Here is a 19,250-nt window from a genome sequence, read left to right as displayed (position 1 = left end):
CCACTTTGCAAGCAAAGGACTCTTTGTAAAGTGCAACTCTGATTATATTCAGAAAAACAAAATCAACCTCTAACGGCCTCATATTGTCCCAAGATCAAGCTAAAATCCTTAGTAGGCCTTTCTGTGATTTCTGTGTCCAAAGACATTTTTTTCCTCACCATGCCATTTTATTTCCTATAGTAATTCATTACCTTTACACATATTTCCTTCTATCTCATGAATTCCTATTTGTACTTTAAGGCCCAACATCAGTAGTGTTTTCTCTCTGAAGTGTACTTGTTGATCATCCCTACTTCTATGTTCTAGTCATAGTACTTTGTAACCTCTCTTATAGTATTCCTTATACTCCAGTGTTTGTCTTCTCTTCTTCCCTGGTAAGCTCCTCAAAGGTGGGCACTATGCTCCATTCATCTCTGTACGACTGGCATCGAGCACAGTGCCTAGCACAAAGAGGATGCCATGAATGGATAGACAGATGTGTGGGGGTGGTGGTAGAAGCCATTCTTCAGGAAGAGGCAGTCACAGCATAATTTCACAGCAGCTCCTCTTGTCCTTTGAGGATTCTCATGATAAAAGGTCTAAGCAGGCAATTACCAAAACTGCTACTGCTGGATCCTGTTTATTTCCTTCATAGCACATATCGCACTCTAATTTATCTATTTACTTATTGTTTATCTCCCTCCACCACATTATATTTCATAAGGGCAAATACCTTGACTATGTTGTTCATCACAGTATCCTTACCACTTGACACTTGTAAATATTCGTTAAATGAATACATACGACCAGAAACATTTTCCCACAGTGAACATCCTTCCAAGCCAAATGGTGATAGAGCTTTGAAGATCTCATTTTGGTGGAATTTCAAGCAGGACTATGGAGTGGCAGAAATAGCACTAATCTGAGTCAAGAAATCTGAGCTGCATGAACCTGGATAGCCCCCTTCCCTGGGCCTCAATTTCTGTATTTATAAAACAAGTCATATAATAATCCTTTATACAATGCATTGCTACTTGCAAATAATTTTTACCGTCTATTATTTCAATGTATTCTCATAGTAGATGGAGCACACATTTTTATTTTTATGGGGGCTCAGAAAGTGTTAGATTATTTGTAAGATCTCTTCTATTTCAAACATTCTAAAATAATCTCTACAAAACGTCAGTATCATGAGTCCCATCTTCTCTTGATTTTGTCTTTTTATTATTTCATAATAGGATTTTAAAGATTTTTTTTTATTGATTTTTAGAAAGAGAGAAAGGGAGAGGGGGAAAGAGAGAGAAACATCTATGTGAGAGTGAAACATCGATGGGTTGCCTTCTGCATGCCCCCTACCGGGGATCAAGCCCACAACCCGGGTATGTGCCCTTATTGGGAATTGAACAGTCAACCTTTTGGTGTACAGGACAGCACCCAACCAACTGAGCCACACTGGCCAGGGCTCCTAATAGGATTTTTTAAAAATCTGAACTCATATGTTCAGGGCAATTCATTAACTTTGGTTCCTGATAGTACTCCATTTTGTCTTCTCAGTTTTCCACACTTGTGGCAAACAAACCATGAGGAGGAGCGGACACAGCCCTGGTAGTTGTGGCCCAGCCCTCATTCTGCACATGTGGCAAACAAGGGGAATAAGAAATGTCGGCAGTTCTCCCTGGAAGAGAAAATGATGAAAGTTGTAAAAGCTACAGACTCAGGCAAGAGGAAAGGTGATGTGGCAAAAGAATTCAGTATGACTCCTTTTGCTTTGTCTACCTTCTTAAAGGATCATGCCAAATTTGAAGAAAGGCGAGGAGGCCTCTGTGAACTCCAGTGGGAAAGGATGAGGAATACTCTATGACGACATCGAGGAGGCTGTTTTTGCTTCGTTTCAAGATATTCATGCCAAAAACATTCTTGTGACTGGTTCTGTCATTTGGAAAAAAGCACTAAGTTTGGCCAATGTGCTTGGATATGACAATTTTCAAGCAAGTGTGGGCTGGTTGAACAGATTTAGGGATCTCTATGGAATTGCTTTGAAAAGTCTGTAGAGAGGATAGTGACAGATTAATGAATGGTCTAGGAATAGATAAGGTTAACAAGTGGCAAGCAGGGGAAATTATAAAACTGGTTGCTGACTACAGCCCAGATGATATCTTTAATGCTGATAAGACAGGAGTGTTTTTCCAGTTGCTTCCCCAGCACATGCTGGCTGCTAAAGGGGACCATTGTAGAGGGGGCAAGAAAGCAAAGCAGTGATTGACAGCACTCCTTTGTTGCAGTGGGGGATTGAAAAAAATGAGACCATTGATTGTTGGTAGGTCAGCCAACCCACACTGCCTTAAGAACGTCCATTCCCTCCCTTGTGATTACCGAGCCAGCCAGTGGTCACAGATGACACAGAATCTGTTCAATGAGTGGCTGATGCAAATAGATGCCAGGATGAAGTGGGCAGAATGCCATTCCACATGCTTCCATGCTTGGAAAGGATTCAGGTAGGGTATCTGCCCTCAAACTGTACTGCTGTCCTGGAGCCACTGAATCTTGGCATAATTCACACCATGAAAGTGATGTACAGGAGCCATCTTCTAAAATAGGTCCTCCTCAAGCTCAACAGCAGTGAGGAGCAAGGAATAGTGGATATCAAGCAGGCCATTGACATAATGGCTGCAGCATGGTGGTCAGGCAGTGGTGAAATGCTGGCAGAAAGCAGACATTGTCCCTATGGAATTGACAGATTCTGACAGAAGCAGCAGCTACTGAACAAGATATTGCCATTGAAAAGTTGTAGCACTCAGTGGCTATTGCCACCTGTGTCTCAAATGAAGTAAATTTCCAGGACTTTGTCATGGTAGATGATGACCTTGTCATCTTTCAGGAGCTGATGGATACAGAGGTCATCCAGGGTATAGTGGCTAGCGAAAGAAAATATTGATGAAGCTGAAAGTGAAGATGAGGGGGAAGCATCTTTTTACCACAGCAGCCAAAAATCACCATCACAGAAGCCATCTCAAGTGTACAGAGACTTAGATGGTTCCTTTCCACTTGCATAGATGTTCCTGATGCCATTTTTGGACAGCTAAATGGCATAGATGAATATTTAATGAGAAGAGTAGCACAAACTCTTATTGATTCGAAAGTTACAAACTCTTATTGATTTCAAAGTTACAGATTTCCTCCAAAGAGGCATTACTTTGCCTCTTACTTTGAAAGATGTAGCTTACAAGAACCTTTAAATCTTTAGATTTCTTTAGAGGGGATATTGAATTTAAGTTTTAAGCAACATAATTGCAACAATATTCCAGTCCTCTGAAATAATCAGGAAACTTCCTTGAATGGAATTTGGAAATAAAATTTGACTAATATGTGTGTTCTCTTTTGATTAACCCAGTGGCTGCCAAACTTGTCTGAACCTTAGGATCACTTAAGGATCTTTTAAAAATTTCCAAAGCCCAGACTTTATCCCTGAACAGTTAAGTCATGATCTCTTGTGATGAGTCATAAGTATTAGCAGTTTTTTAAGCACCCCAGGTGATTCCAATGTGCAGAAAAGTTTGGGAACTACTAGATTAACCATAGGAAAATCAAGCACACTATGGGCCTGGAGCTAATTTCCTCCCAGTAAGTCTAGCTCAGGGGTTTCCAAATTTAAGCTCACTTCAGAATCACTTGGAAGGCTTGCTAAAACCCAGATTGCTGGGCTCTACCTCTAGTTTCTGATATAGTGGGCCTTAGGTGCGGCCCAAGAATTTGTATTTCTAACAAGTTCCCAGGTGATGCTAATACTGATGTGGTCCAGGGTCTATACTTTGAGAACCACTGGTCTAGCTGGATTCTTCAAGAACTTGAGTCCTCTTTCTTCTAGCCTTTCTTGAAGACTCCAGTACCTACTCCACCCTTCTTTCCCTCAACTCCTCAGCACTTCTTGTCTCTACCACTCAGTTAAGCACTTAAATGTTTTAAAAGTGTTCTGTGGCTCTTTAGACTGTAAGCTCCATGAGAGCAACCAGCCTTTTGTGACCTTAATGGTGCCTAGCACTGTGCTGGGCACATCATAGGCACTTCAGTAAACACTTGTGTATAAATTGATACATGTGTCAAGGCCACCTTTTTAAGTTGTATGAAGCATTGATTATACTAGAAAATGACTTGGAGATAAGATAGCATTTCCTCTGTTTAGAAGGATTTGCAAAAGTTTCCATGAATATCATTGCCTAATATATTATTCCAATCCAAGTTATAGCCTGTTCTTTGATAATGAAGAATTCTAATATATAAAGTTAAGCCTGCTTTCTTCCACTGAGCATTATTGGGAGATTCTCCATGTATACACACAAGACTTGAGTATGAAAGGCTTTGTCTAAGTGCCTTGCATTAGCAGTATTCAGTAAATATGTGCTTAAACTTGCGTTAAAAAAAATCCTCACATTCTTAACTCATTTTACATATCATGAATTAGAGCCTGATAAATGGCAATGATATCCAAAAGAGAGCTTTTGCAATCTGGTTTACATTGGCTAAACCTTTAATTCTATTGGGCATTCAGGTGTTTGATGCTTTGTTTTTTAAACTGAAAGAGGTTATTATCCCTGTTCAGTCTGCTGTCTTCACGCCCTCTCCAGCTTCTCCCTGCCTCTCTGGTCCCTCCAACCCCACATGAGGACTGCTTTGCCCCAGATGACCAATCTACTCCATAGACCAATATTCTGGGACTAGGCACCTACCTCAGTTGTGCTGTCATGAAAATAAAAAGGTGTACTTGACACAGACTAGTTCTAGAAATGCTATTGTCATTACTCTCCATCCCCGGTTAGGACTTTACCAGTACCACCAGAGACAGGGACCTGCCTTAGCGGCCCTATCTAACACTAACAGATCTTGGGGTTGTGTTCCAAAACCACCAGCCTGACAGATAATAGATAATAGAGAACTCTGGGAGTTTTCTTTGCCCTATTCCTAAGAAGGGCTCTTTAATTGAAAAGGAAGGAAACTGGCAGTGCCCTCGGGGTCCCCTGGATCTGTTTCTTGCTTCAACAGTATTTGAACAGAACAGACCCAGGGACACCCCTTCTTCCAGCTTCTGACCACCCTCCAACCTCTTTTTCAGTCACCACCTTCGGAATCATCTCAGCCATCCTCGGCCTCTGGGACCAGCCAACATTGTTTTTTGATTAACTCATTGCGGGGCAGCCATGAGCTCCCAAATTCGTCAGAACTATTCCACCAAGGTAGAGGCTGGTATCAACCGCCTGGTCAACCTGCATCTGCAGGCCTTCTATACCTACCTCTCTCTCAGCTTCTATTTCAGCCACCAAGATGTGGCTCTGGAGGGCATGGGCCACTTCTTCCGCGAGTTAGCTGAAGAGAAGCACAAAGGTGCCGACCGTCTTTTAAAGATGCAAAACCAGCGCGGCGGCAAGGGCTTCTTCCAGAAGGTGCAGAAGCTTTCTCAAGATGAGTGGGATAAAGCTGAGGATGCCATGGAAGCCGCCATGGCCTTGGAGAAGAGCCTGAACCAGGCCCTTTTGGACCTGCATGCCCTGGGTTCTGCCAGCATAGACCCCCATCTTTGTGGCTTCCTGAAGAACCACTTCCTGGGTGAGGAGGTGAAGATCATCCAGAAGATGGGCAACCACCTGACCCACCTCCAGAAGCTGGCCAGCCCTGGGGCTGGAAAGGCTGAGTATCTCTTCAAAAGGCTCACCCTCAAGGACTAGGAGCCTTTAGAGCCCAGAGGCCTTTGTGGGGCCCCTCTGTACCCCTCTAGTGTCTGGCTTCTGTTTGAGCCTCTCACTGAAACCATTAGGCATCCTTTTAACTACCCTGAAGCCCTCTCCCATGTTTTGGACCAAAGGTTAACAATAAAGTTTTTTGCAGCAAAAAAAAAAAAAAAGGAAACTAAGTTGCTGATTGCCTATTATATGTCAAACACTGTTTCACTTATTAGTATTTCCATAAAATCATAATACAAAAGGATAAATAGGCACAGATAATGTAATTCCAACGTTGCAGACCTATTAAAGAACTGTTCATGCCAGCTGAAGCCAGCTTTGAAATGGATTGTGGTAGCATATTCTGGCCACCAGAGGGCAGAGGCAGACTACATACGGGAGACAATTTAGCCGGCTGAAGAAACTTAGGAGCAGTCACTTGTAATTTCTCTTGACAAGGTAGACATTGAGAGGGGAAGTGCTGCAAAAGGAAGACTGAGAACTGTCCTTACCCCTGTATCCACACTTCCACCTCTCCCACAGAGTTGAGAGATGTAGAAAGGGGAGGACATGTGGGGAGAGGCTTCACTGAAGACATGGGAGATGGTAGGGTACAGATTATCCCTCACAGTGTTGTGCTCCAGTTAGGAATTCCACTCCCAGTTCTCTTAGTCGGTATAAGGTGTTAGCCTCAACTGACTAATGAAAAAAAATGTGATTCAGAATTCACTTACTTAAATGCAGAGTTGGGCAAGGTAAAACATAAGTCAGATTTGGGTTTCTGATTCCAGCACAGTACATAACAGAGACATAGCACATGAAAACTGGAAGAGTTCTCAATCTATCCTCCTTCCCTCTTCGCTGATGGAAAAGAGTCCCCCGAGGGTTGACCTACTCCTCAGAGCCACAAGCAAACAGGAAGAATCGGGTTTCTTTATGCTTTATGGCTTTCTATAAGGACAGATCCTCTTTTACAGTTAGGGAAAATTAATGACTAAATCACTCTGAAGGTAAAAAGATGGTATTTTAAGCTCACTGGTGACCTAAATGTACTTCTTAGTTAGAACCCCATCTTGCACTTAAATAATTTAGACACAGAATATTTTATTAGCATAACAATTTATTAGCAAATGACATACCACCTCTAGATTTCAACACATATAGGATCTTACGTAGTAATCATCATGAACATATCCTTCCAGCAGAAAAGGATCTGCTAGTAACCTACTCCCCCTCTCCTGCAATAGGCTGCAGTCATAACTCATCTTCATTCCATAGAGAGTTAAGCATGATTTATGTGGAATAGCATCAAGGCACTTGCTTTAAAAAAGATATATGTGGTATAAAACACGTTCTTAAAAGTTACTGGTCTTGAATAATTGGGGGGAAGAGGGCAGTATACTTTTTTGGTGAAGTGATGAGACTCAGAATTTGAGTTCATTCATGTGTCACCTTGATATTGTCTTGATTTGTATATTAAATTGCAAAGGAGACAGAAAGGTAGCATTTTATATAAACTGGTTTGTTCACAATGATTTTTGAGAAGTCATGGCAGCATCAGAATTCAAACAATAATTTCCCAACGGATTTGAATTAAAAGACAATAGCCATTCCACTCCAAGTATTACCTAATTATTTTAGGGATGGGGAATGTGGCAGGGGTAGAGGACTCCTTAAAATAAGTTTATTAAACCTGCAGTTAAAAATCCTTTCTGGCTTAGGCTGCTTGTCTGTTTGCCAACTAAAAAATCTTCAGTTAGAAATTCAGTCACTGGTATTTTGTAATAAGATTGTGATTATTTGGCCTTTTTCAGAATCATGACTCAAGTCCAAGAAAGGTTATATACATGGATCCAGTGTAGACTTACAAACATGGTATCTCCAGTAAAGGCATCTGGTGTCCTCCATTATTCCAGTTTTCACAATTCAATCTCTCCTTCCTATTTTATATCACGAAGAGGAAAAGAAAATACACACCACCACCCCCACAATTGAATAATGCTTATTAACTTTCCTAACTGTATTTAACATGTTTACTTTAAAATTTGAAGTGCAAAACACTTTTAAAAAAATAGTCCTTGTCAGGATAAAAATTACCTTATAAAAATAAATCTCCCCCACTCCCACATCTAAATTCTTCATTCCTAGTTACTAATATATATATTTTTAAAAACTAAAATGTACCTTTAAGTTACAGTATTTCAATAGAATTTTACCTTAATAATAGGCTATGATAACAAACCAGCTGGTGTATTATTTTGGCCTGTTCCATTATAATTAGAAATTGTTGTTGTTAGCACTCAGATTAATGATTCCATTTATGATTATCTACAATCTTTATACTGGTGCTGTCCCTCTGGGGAGCATGCCTGTCCCCCACTTCCCTCTAGGTAGTTACCTTTGCCTTTCTCTCTCCTAAGCTCCAAGGGCCCTTCTTTTGCTTCTGTAACTTGTTTCGTGGGCCCAGGCAGCCCAGCTGGCTCACTTCTACTACCTCTGTAACTTTCTAAATAAACTTTCTCTTATAATTTGAAACAAAAACAAACAAAAATCTTTATACAAAAAATAAAGCCAAATTACTTCTGAGCCTAAGAACTTTCTAGATCCAATTTCCTCCTTTTGCAGTTTTTAAGCCCAGTTTCAAATAAAGCATCACTAGAACAGATAAAGAAAACATTAGAGGAAAAAATAAGAGAGAAACATTAAAGAACAGAAAAATTAGGTAAAGTCTAAATCCTATCAATTGAGTTTTTACCATGTCACTGTAAAATCATTCTCTGAATAGACCAAGGCATCCCTGCCTCAGTTGCTTGCCTCCTGCTCAGACCTCAGTCCAGGCTCAGCTCAACTCCTCCATAAAGCACCTCCAAGCACCACTGTGTGTCACCCAGAAGGGTTACCATACAGCCCCCTACTGGATTTAGTATCATCGTTGCAGCATCTGGCAGAGCCCTAGACTTTTGCATAGATCCTCAGGAAGTGTTTGAGGAATTATCTACATCGATGCAAAAAGAACCTACAGCTCATCTATAGCACTATATCAGGGGTGGGGGACCTTTTTTCTACCAAGGGCCACTTAGATATTTATAACATCATTCAAGGGCCATACAAAATTACCAACTTAAAAATTAGCTATGAAAAAAGCTCCTAGATTTATTGAATTTTGAGTCCTTCCTGTGATTGCCTTGATAGGGTCAGACCAAATGATTTCTCAGGCCACATACAGCCCATGGGCCAGAGTTCCCCACCCCTGCACTACACAGAGAAAAACCATTCATTAAAAACATTAATAAGGATCATAGACCTTGAATTTATCATTATAACTCCTAGACTCAATTTTAAGTTCCCAAGAAATTCACTGCAGCCCCTTTCTAAGGTCAGAGCTAACACCCAGACAATGTGTTCTTAAATGACAAATTACTGAGAGAACACAATACATGTTTAAAAGATCACCATTTATCATACTCTAAATTTAGCAACAAATTTGGCTTCAATGTCTACTATTGTTTAAAAAAGTAAGTCAGACTACCCAAATCTTGTTTTCCTTTGGTCCCAATTTAAAAGTTTAAAAAGTAATTGTCAACTAGATATCTGTCCATTTTACCGCCATCAGAGGCAGAGACAGTACTGTCGTCACTAGTGTTCCAGAGTAGGTCAACCTGGGCCTTTGTCCCAAGGCTGGCTACTGCATGCTCCTCAGCTCTTTCACCTCTGGTGAATCTGTGCCCCTCTCTTTCTAGAAACAGAACCCAGTTTTGACCTTGCTCTCAAACTAAGGTGTGGCTCCTAATCCTGACCTCCCTGCTGCTGTGTGGGGCTAACCAGGGACTGGATCCTATTCCATTGAGTCCCTCTGTTTCCTCCTTTGTTTGGTAAGGGATTCTTTTCAATGGTTTATTCCTTTCACCCATCTCTTGAATGTCAATCCTTAGTCTCTTTGTGCATGGGCACCCTCCACCCCTCTGACTGTAGCAAATCTAAAAATAAATAAGGTTGTACATTTTTAACTTACATTTTAATGTGTGTACACAATACATTTCAATTAAGTGACCATTTTAAGATATTCAGAATTTTGTACATTTGTCAATAAGCACTGAAAAAATATTTCACTTAGACATGAAATTTAGAGTAAACAAGATATTTTTGAACCTTAATAAGCTTGTAAAATATCACCTAATGAACTAAAAATTCAAGGCTTTGGGTAAGAAAGCAAAGGAAATGAAAACATTAGTTTTGCTGGTGAATTAAGCTTTGGTTTCATGCTTGATCTCTTTAAATACCAGCAAAAAAATTTTAAAACGTGTACACATAGGCTGACCTAGACCCAAGCAGAAAGGGTAAGATATAAATTCCAGTGAAATCTTAAATGTTTTTATAACTTGCAACCAAAAGCAGAATCTCTTGTTTGTTTGGGTGGGAGAGGGACAAACCAGAGCACAATTCAAGACTTTGCTAAATGCATAAAGCTCCAGAATTGTTGATATCCACATATGGAGAGAAATGTTAGGTAAAGGTCAAATTCTGTTACCCCATTCTTCTAAGGGGTTTTTCAAATTCTTTGGACTTTTTTTGTTTTTTCCGTGCTAGTGTTTGCTAAATTATAGAGTTGTCTTAAACATGTACTCTACTCTGTCACACAGCATTAGACATCTATAATGGTCTGGATTCAAACCTGGCTTGGGGGCAGAAAGCAAGAATGTAGGAGCAGGTTAAAAAATGATATTGCACTTTTGCAAATATTATTGTTTTAAATGGTGTGGGTAAATGTTTCAATCTCACATAAATGAGTATCCTAGTCCTAATTTTGGAAAAGCTGGTTTTTTCTAGCCTATCAAGGTCCAGATATAGAACTCTAAGCATCCAATGTCAGACATTCTTGCTTTTCAAAAGGAACTCTCTCTACAGCCACAACCTGTGGCCAGCTATCATAAATAACTGGGTTGTATGAATGTGACACTTCTAAATCCTCTTGCACAATAGTTTTAGGTGGCCCAAAAAGTTCAAAGCTGTCACTATTATCAATAATTGTTGTAAATCAACAGGGTTCATGGCAGTAACATTAGCTTTGTTTTCACTAAAACATCTACAAATTAATTATTGATGCTCCTATGGAAGCTTCTGTGCATTCTTTTCTGTTGGTTCCAATAAATTTTTCTTGCAGAGGAAAGACGAACAGTAACTTCTATTCGAGAAAGACTGTCAGTCTCCAACTGACCCCTGCTAAAATGCCATGGGAAGAAAAAAAAAATCACTGCTAAGTAAACAAATTCTTAAGGGAAACTGTCAATCATTCCTATTTGCAATCTGTCCTTAACAGTTTGCCTCAAGCTCATTTAAAATGCTGTATAGAATTGCAGTCAGCATTCTGCCTTTTATCTGGCAAGCTTGTCACTGGTAATCAGACACAGCAGTTTAGGAGAGATTCCATGGAAAATACACTGAATTACTGAAAGCTAAAATAGAGCTCAGTGGTAGAGAAATACTCAGAAACAGGGACAGACAGAGATCACAGAAAAGAGAGGGAGGATTCCCATTATTTTTGCTAGTTATGAAAAGCTCTTTGCTTACCTACTTACCCTGAACAAAAAGGCATGACCAAAAACATCAAATGATTTACAAAGAGTGTCCTGTATAATGTGAAATTGACTGGTAGGATTTCAAAAACATACCTAGCCATCAGACTCCTGATGGGCCTGTGCCCACGGTTCCCTGCCTTAAGGAAAGGAATGGTGCTTTCCTATTAAAAGCCAAAGATCCTACTGCCATTTGGGAAGCAGAAACTGGGTATGCAGAAGTACAAATAAGAAATTTGTGTAGTTATTACCTTGGGCTCCAGAGGTCTCTTGACTTGCTGGTACAATAGCAGACACAACATTCTTTCCCTGCCTCCTTTCCACTCTCTCTCCAAAAAGCCATATGATGTAGGCTCCAGCACTTCTCATGTAAAATGCCAACTTCACCCCCCTTTACCCCGTGAAGAAGGAAGAGTCCAAATACATATCTCCTCAAAGAGGATGGTCATTAAGTGTAAGGGCTACTTCACAGTTCACCTCAATAGATACTTAATTTCAAGAATACTTCCTATCTGCAAGAAAGCATAGAACCACGATATCTCCTTCTTTCTGATCCTAACTAGGAGCTCTGCTGCATCTGTGTATCTACAAAGGCCATCAGCTTCGAAGGAAGGATGTCTACTCAACAGGTTAAAATTTCAAGTGTGCAAGCTGCTATTGGCCAGACATTCTTCCTCCTTCCACCTACTTATCCAGCTGATCACTGGAAAGACTCAGACCATTGGGAATACATGTTCCTTTCAGATTTTGAGATTCTTCTGCAAAAGCTATCGCTTCATATACACTATAAAAAAGGTTTTCGTCTTCCTTTTTGCAATACTCTCCCCGGGCCAGGGAATCCTTCACAGAGGGATTGCACTGAGCCAGCAGAACTTGTATGCCAATGGCTTCATAATCTCTGCGAACTTCCTTCAGCGTATGGATCCCTGCTGTATCTAAAAACTGGATTGCGCTGCAGTCAATCACTATGGTATGGAGTTCCATGGGATCGTGGGAAAGTTGCACTGAAACTTCATCCTGGAGTCCACTGAGAGTCACTGTTTCCTTTTTGAGCTTTCTCTTTGCTGCCTTCTTCTGAGCTGCCTTTACTAAGATTGGGTTGAGAGTTTTTTTGTATAATGCAGATTTAAAACATTCTTTGTTTATGTAGTAGAGAGGGGCTACAAAGCGGAAAACCTTGATGCCCGGCTTAGCCTGAAGGTTTTTGTAAGCAGACACGGATTCAAAAATTTCTGACTCTTCCACCAAGCCAAGCAATGAACTCTTTGGCTTCTGAGAACGAAGGATGACGCAAAACATAGAAAAACAAACTCCAATAAGCAGGCCCATTTCAGTACTTATCAGTGCAGAGGACAGCATAGTGACAAACCAGATAACTGTATCCATTCTGCTAACCCTCCACATCTTGGGCAGATCCTTAAATTTACATAGAGCTCCCCGGAGATTTACAATAGTGATCACACCGAGGACACTTTTCTGAAGGGAATAGAATAAAGGAGCTATTACCAGGAGGACCAACAAGAGAACCAGAGCAGTTACCACGCCAGAAAGCTGAGTTTGGCAGCCTGTCGATTCTTTAACCAGCGTCTTCGCGAGAGCTGCGCTAGTCGTAAAGCAGTGGAAGAAGGAAGGGACGATGTTGCAGAAGCCGAGCGCATACATTTCCTGGTTAGCTCTGACCGCGTAGCCGTGTTTCTTGGCAAACATCTCAGAAAGTGACACAGTGATGGCAAAACCAATGATAGACATAGCTATTGCATCTGTAGCCACACTAGGAATTAAGTTCCAGTCCGGTGCTTTGGGTGGCATGAACCCAGTGGGAATGTGTCCAGCAACACTGGTATTGTATTTCTCATTTAGTTTTCCAAAATGGGAGGCTAATGTCGCTGCCACGACGACAATGAGTTCGGTAGGAATCGGTGCCTTAAGCTTGGACTTGAAGTGCTCATTGAGTTCTTTGGTTGGCAAAAGAACCAAAAGGCATAAAAGGCTGGTGATGAGATCACAGACATTGGTCTTATGGATGCTTCTGAAGATATGTATCCAAGTAGTAATGAGTGAGCCCACACCATTACTCCGAGGAAGGCTGAGCCCAAGGAGATACTTGGCCTGAGATGTAAGAATAGTGAAGGAGGCACCAGTGACAAATCCACTCAGCAAGGCATCTGAGAGGTAGACAGAAACAAAGCCCACTTGAAAGAAGCCCATCGCTACCTGGAAGGAAGGATATACAAGTGTTAAATATAAGTGGATAGGAGCCTCTAAATCCTGTATTACCCCCGGCATTTTTTGTACGGAGATATACTATCAGAGCATCACAGAATGTCAGAGCTAGAGAAAAATGCACTCATGCATCAATCCTCTCATTTTAAAGACAGGGTTCATTTCACTGACACTCAGAGGGCTAAGCACACTGTTACTCATTAGCCCAGGTGAGACAAGAATTTAGGATTCCTACCTTCTTAAACTCTTAAAACAACTCTGTACACCACTCCCTCTCCTCATCCAAGCACCAAATAAAGTGAGCTACTCTTCCCTTCCCTTACTGGTTTCAATTGCCTGTAACAGAGTGTTAATGCTGGCACTGACTCCTGGATGCTCAAAGGCAGGGGCATGATGAGAATGGCAGATTAACAGGTTCTATGGGAGACCCAAGAAGAATTTCATTTCTAATCCTTTCTCCTGGTTGATAATACAGTGTTCCTCAACTTTTTCCCTCTGCAACAGTCCAACTACTATCTAGCAATTCTAAAGGAAAGGGGGGCTGGTCACCCATAGTTTGAAAAACTCCCACACTCCTCCTCTCCTAATCCCCATTCTGTTACTATTCCTGCCTACCTGTTAAGGCTGACTCAGCAATGTTTTTTGACATATAAAATCAAGGAGTTGTATTAGGCAGTCTAGGGTCCCTTTCTGGTCTAATTTCTTACAACCAAATAATTAAAATTTGGCTGACTGAAATTCATTGGTTAAGAGGCAGCCTAGGGTTGAGAAAAGAGACGCAGCCTTATCTTACCTAGAGAGTCAAACCAGGGTTTGAATTTTGGCTCTACCTCTCATACATCCTGAGCATTCAATAAATAATAGCTTTAATTATTGTGGTATCTAAGATCCGTTACAGATCTGAGAGTTCATGCATAGCGATTTCTTTTATCAGAAACAACCACTCATGCCCTTGTTTCTTACCTGATAAACTCCAGCCATAAAGGTTACAGTGCTGCCCACTGCAATTGCATAGCAACTTCTGTCACATATCCTTTCGGATGTCTGGTTTAATGGTGTGCTCCCATTCCAAACCATTCCTAAGGGCGGGGCAATATGGGCAGTGTCAAAGCCAGCTTTGTTTAGTTCTCGGTCAACTACCTCACCAATCATAAGGCACAGTATTCCAAAAATGCCCACAGAGATGTGACGGGAAGTCCCCAGTAGGAAATAAATGATGCTGGCAAAAAAAGATGTGTACAGACCATAGATCGGTTCTTGGCCAGCTAAAAGGGAATAAGCAATGGACTGGGGCACCAACAAGATACCCACAATCAAACCGGACATCACATCTCCTAAAATGTTTTTCTTCAGATTGTATTTTGGGAGCCACTGCAAAACAGGAAGGAAACCAAAAATCGTATTTTTTGCTTTGGTTGGGCTGCACTGGCAACTCTTCCGTAGTTTTTTGATGGCAAATTGCTTAAAGTTGGTATTTGATTTCTCTCGAGGCTCCACGTGGATCCTAGGATAATGTCTGCATTGATTAGTGGCCTCAAATTGCTGAAAGTCAGGACTCGATTCCCTTTCAAGCTCCACGCGGATCCTAGACGGAGCGCTGTATTGTCCATTTCCTTCAAGTGAGTCCTTGGGTGACAGGTCATGTTGTTCTGTACTTTCCGAAGACATTTCTGGACAGAGATGCTTTAGCCTCCTACCGCAGAGAAAATACCAGAGTTAGCTGATTAAGTAACTGTCAGTGCACAACATTTTAAGAGCCCTACCTGTCATTCATGAGCATTAAGAGGAGTTCAGTTTTGAGGTAGGTATCTTACAGTCACTTTCCTTAGTAAAGCCTCATTTGTCTTCGTCAGAAAAAAACAAACAGACCATAAACATCCAAGTCAAAGCAAATAATTCCCTGGATACAGGACTTTTTGAGAGTATAAATCATTCAAGGATTTTTCTCCATGCCTGCCTGGATCCCCCCCCATAGTTTTTTCTCCAGAAAAGGTATCAGGGTGGCCTATTTCCTCCTTTCTATATGCCATCAACTGTCTTCTTTTCAGGTTTATCACTCCCAGATATACTGCAAAATAGAATCTGGTCCCAAACTTTCACCCTACCTGCAAGTTCCTGAAACAAGAAAGATGATTTGGGGGGACTCTGTAAATAACTCCCTAATTATTGAAAATAAACATAAAGAAGAAAGAGCAAGTGAAAGAGTAAAAATAAATGGTTTTGGAAAAAGAAAGAAGCTAGGGCGGAATGAATTTAGGTCTTTGAACACCATTCCTTTGCTTGGTAGGAAAGAGTAGAGAGAGGTTGATAAGAGATTGTTGAAGCAAACAGATGTCAAGAACATGGGGTGGGCTGATTGGGCAAGTGTCCTCTACATGCTCTGGAAGTTTTGGTCTCTTCTACTGTCTTCTAGCACGGAGTCATATCAGCTCTGTTGGTGCAAATGAAGATTCGCTTTCCTATTCTAAGGCCACACTCTAAATAGAAGTATAGTGTGGCCCTGCACTTCCACTTGGAGGTTAACCAGGTGATCCTGCATCTCTGGGTCCTGAGCTACAGAACTAGTGCCATAAGGTCTTCCACTAACAACTACAGGAAAATGAGGAAGGTAAAATTAACCAAAAAAGGGGGAGCGAGAAACAACAACAAAAAATCTTGTAATAAGAGTGAAAGAGGAGGGAAAAGCAACAGGCTCTCAAAGGAATAGACTTTTTACCAAATACTTTACAAATCAGTGTCTTTGTGTTGGCTGCTTGCTGAACTCAGCATGGCCATCCACCTCCTCTGCCTGTCAAGATCCTAATCGTTTTTAAAGCCCAGTTAAAATGCAACCTCTTATACAAAGCACTGACCAATCTCTTAGTCCCGATGAATCATTCCACCCTTTATGTCCCATGGCATTCTGCACTCCCGCTACAGTACTACACACATCCTTGTACTTGTTAAGTAGGAGTCTCTCCAGCTCCTGGAGGAAGGGGCATCTTGCTGACCATTGTAGTCATCAATGAATATAACTTAGTAACTCTAAGAGAACAGGCTTGCCAAATGTTTGAATGAATGAAAGAATAAATGAATAAACAAATTTATGACTACAGCCAGAGAGAGAAAACACAGTAGACAGAGGACTCAGGAAGCTTTCTGTTTTGGAACTGAAAGAAAAATAGGCCCTTGTGAAGTTCTATAAACCTGACATTACTAAGATGTCAGAATCCAGGACCCACAACTCATTTAAGAGCACAAGATATGGAAAAGTAACCCACATTAATTTTGTTTAGGATGAAGGGCCATCCCACTAAAAAAGAGTAAAATAATAGTTACTCTGATTGTCTTGTTCTGAACAGGATAAGGGAAAAAAAGAAATAGATTTAGATGGCCACTTACCCTGAGCAAGTCAATCAGACTGGTGGATACACACCGCAGGTCTTCATTCCTCAATGCAACCACTGTGTAACCCTCTTCTCACTTCCACTTTCAGGCCTACCTACTCCAAGTGTACTTCTTATGTTCTGTCATTCTATTTTGGAACAACTTTTGGTGATTTCTGGGTCAAAAGGCTTTTCCAAACCTAAGATATGCAAGAAAGGCATAAGAAAAACTAACAAAATCCACATCTTGCCCTATATGGCTGCTATCTGGTAAGGAAAAAGATAAAAATTAATACTAGAAAGCACAGAAGAGTGATGGAAACTGTAAGAAAGAATCAAACTGAAATGCTGAAAAACACAAAAACAGAAATAAAGAATGCCTTTGACACAATCATCAGTAAACTTGACAGAGCCAAGGAAAGAATTAATGAAACTGAAGCTAGGTCAATAGAAATTGTCTAAACTGAACAAAAAGAGAAAAACAGAATTTTATTTAAAAATCAGTAACAGTAATGTAAGAGAGCATGTAAGAGCTGTGGGACATATTAAACAATCTAACATATGCATAATTAGAATTCCAAAAGGAAAAGACAGAAAATAGGCAGAAGAAATATTTGAAGACAAAATGGCCAAAAATCTTCCAAAATTAATGACAGACAGAAAACTATACATCTAAGAATCTCAGAGAATACCAAGAAGATTAAATAAATAAAACAAAACCCCACATCTATACATTTTATATTCAAGCTGCTAAAAACAAAAGACAAAGATAAAATCCTAAAGACAGCCAAAGAAAAAACACACACATTACGTACACAGGAACAAATATAAGAATATAAACAGACTTCTTATTGGGAATCATACAACCCAGAAGATATCCTTATCACAGAAATGTAACTATCAACCCAGAATTCTATACCCAGAGAAAATATATTTTATTTTTATTTATTTATTTATTTTTTTATATATCTTTATTGATTTCAGAGAGAGGAAAGGAGAGGGAGAGGGAGAGGTAGAAACATCAATGATGAGAGAGTCACTGATCAAGCCAACAACTGGGCATGTGCCCTGACCAGGAATCAAACCCCGATCGCCTGGATCCCAGGTCGACGCTCAACCGCTGAGCCACGCCCGGCCGGGCGAGAAAATATATTTTAAAAGATGGAGAAATAAACTTTCTCAGACAAACAAACACTAAAAGGACTTAATGCTGGGAGACCAGCACTACTATATAAATGTATACCAGACAGAGGAAACCCAGGTCTATACAATATATAACAAGAATAGAACATATGAAGATAAAATAAAATTCATCTTTTAATTTAAAAAAATCTTTAATTCCTCTAAAAGATAACTTTCAAAGCAAAACTAGAAATGCATTTTGTTCATAGCTTACAAAGTAAAATGTATGAAAATAGCAGGAAGAATGGGAGGGGGAAACCATTATGCTGAGTGAAAGAAGCCAAACAAAAGAATAAATATTGTATGATTCCACTTATATGAAATATCTAGAATGGGCAAATTTATAGATATAGAAAATAGATTACTAGTTACCAGGGGCTGGGGAGAATGAAGATTGCTTAATAGTTAGAGTTTCTGTTTCAAGTTTTGGAAATAGATGGCAGTGCTAGTTATATAACATTGTGAATGTACTTAATGCCACTGAATTGTACACTTAAAAATGGTTAAAATAGCCCATTTATGTAATATATATTTTAACACACTCACATACACAAAAGCAGGAGGGGAGAAAACATAATATTGTAAAATTCTTATACTATACATTAAATGGAGTGTATTATACTATACACTTGAAGGTTGGCTGTTATAAATTAAAGATGCATACTATAAACCCTCAAGCAATCCCATTGGTAATAGTCATGGCTAATATATCAACAAAATAGAAAAAATGGAATCACAGAAAATATTAAGTAATCCAAAAGAAGACAGAGAAGAGGAAATAAATAGGAACCATAGAAAATAACCTCAATATAAATAATTTGTGGAAAACCTGAAGTCTTAACATTAACCTGCTATTACATGAACAAGTCATCTACCAAAAAGTCTCTTCTCTTACATGGAAAAATCCGTTACACGAGAGTAAGGCTGGAATAAGTAGGCCTGCGCAGTTTGGAAATAATTTTCCAGTACTCACACTGCTTGTAAGCAGGGGAACCATGCCTGGGACCAAAGCCTTTCTGATTCAAACAGACTCTCTTCTGTCTCTGGAATGCTTATTCTGAAACTTGTCATATCTTCAGAAAAGCTGAACGAAAGGAACACAGGTCTATTCACAGTTTACCTATTTAACAATTCACCAATTGTTGATGTTTTGCTACATCTGCACTTTTGCACTCTCCATACACACAGGCTTATTTGGGGGGTTTTTTCTTCCCCTG

General features: G+C 40.1%; 1 protein-coding gene and 1 pseudogene across 1 annotated transcript; one reads left to right on the top strand and one right to left on the bottom strand.

Annotated features, from left to right (window-relative positions):
* The first annotated feature begins 5,095 nt into the window (after positions 1-5,095).
* Positions 5,096-5,696, top strand: LOC107535255 (ferritin light chain pseudogene; annotated as a pseudogene).
* A 3,284-nt stretch (positions 5,697-8,980) lies between these two features.
* SLC26A2 (solute carrier family 26 member 2) lies at positions 8,981-17,816 on the bottom strand. The gene is made up of 3 exons (XM_016210604.2): positions 16,868-17,816; positions 14,450-15,179; positions 8,981-13,477 (listed from the first exon to the last, which is right to left on the bottom strand). The coding sequence occupies exons 2-3, from the start codon at positions 15,152-15,154 to the stop codon at positions 11,948-11,950; spliced, it is 2,235 nt and encodes a 744-aa protein (XP_016066090.2). The 5' UTR covers positions 15,155-15,179; positions 16,868-17,816; the 3' UTR covers positions 8,981-11,947.
* Positions 17,817-19,250: the final 1,434 nt, after the last annotated feature.

Source organism: Miniopterus natalensis, chromosome 4 (assembly GCF_054644295.1).
Source record: "Miniopterus natalensis isolate mMinNat1 chromosome 4, mMinNat1.hap1, whole genome shotgun sequence".
Taxonomy (NCBI): domain Eukaryota; kingdom Metazoa; phylum Chordata; class Mammalia; order Chiroptera; family Miniopteridae; genus Miniopterus; species Miniopterus natalensis.
This window is presented reverse-complemented; position numbering and strand designations above follow the sequence as displayed.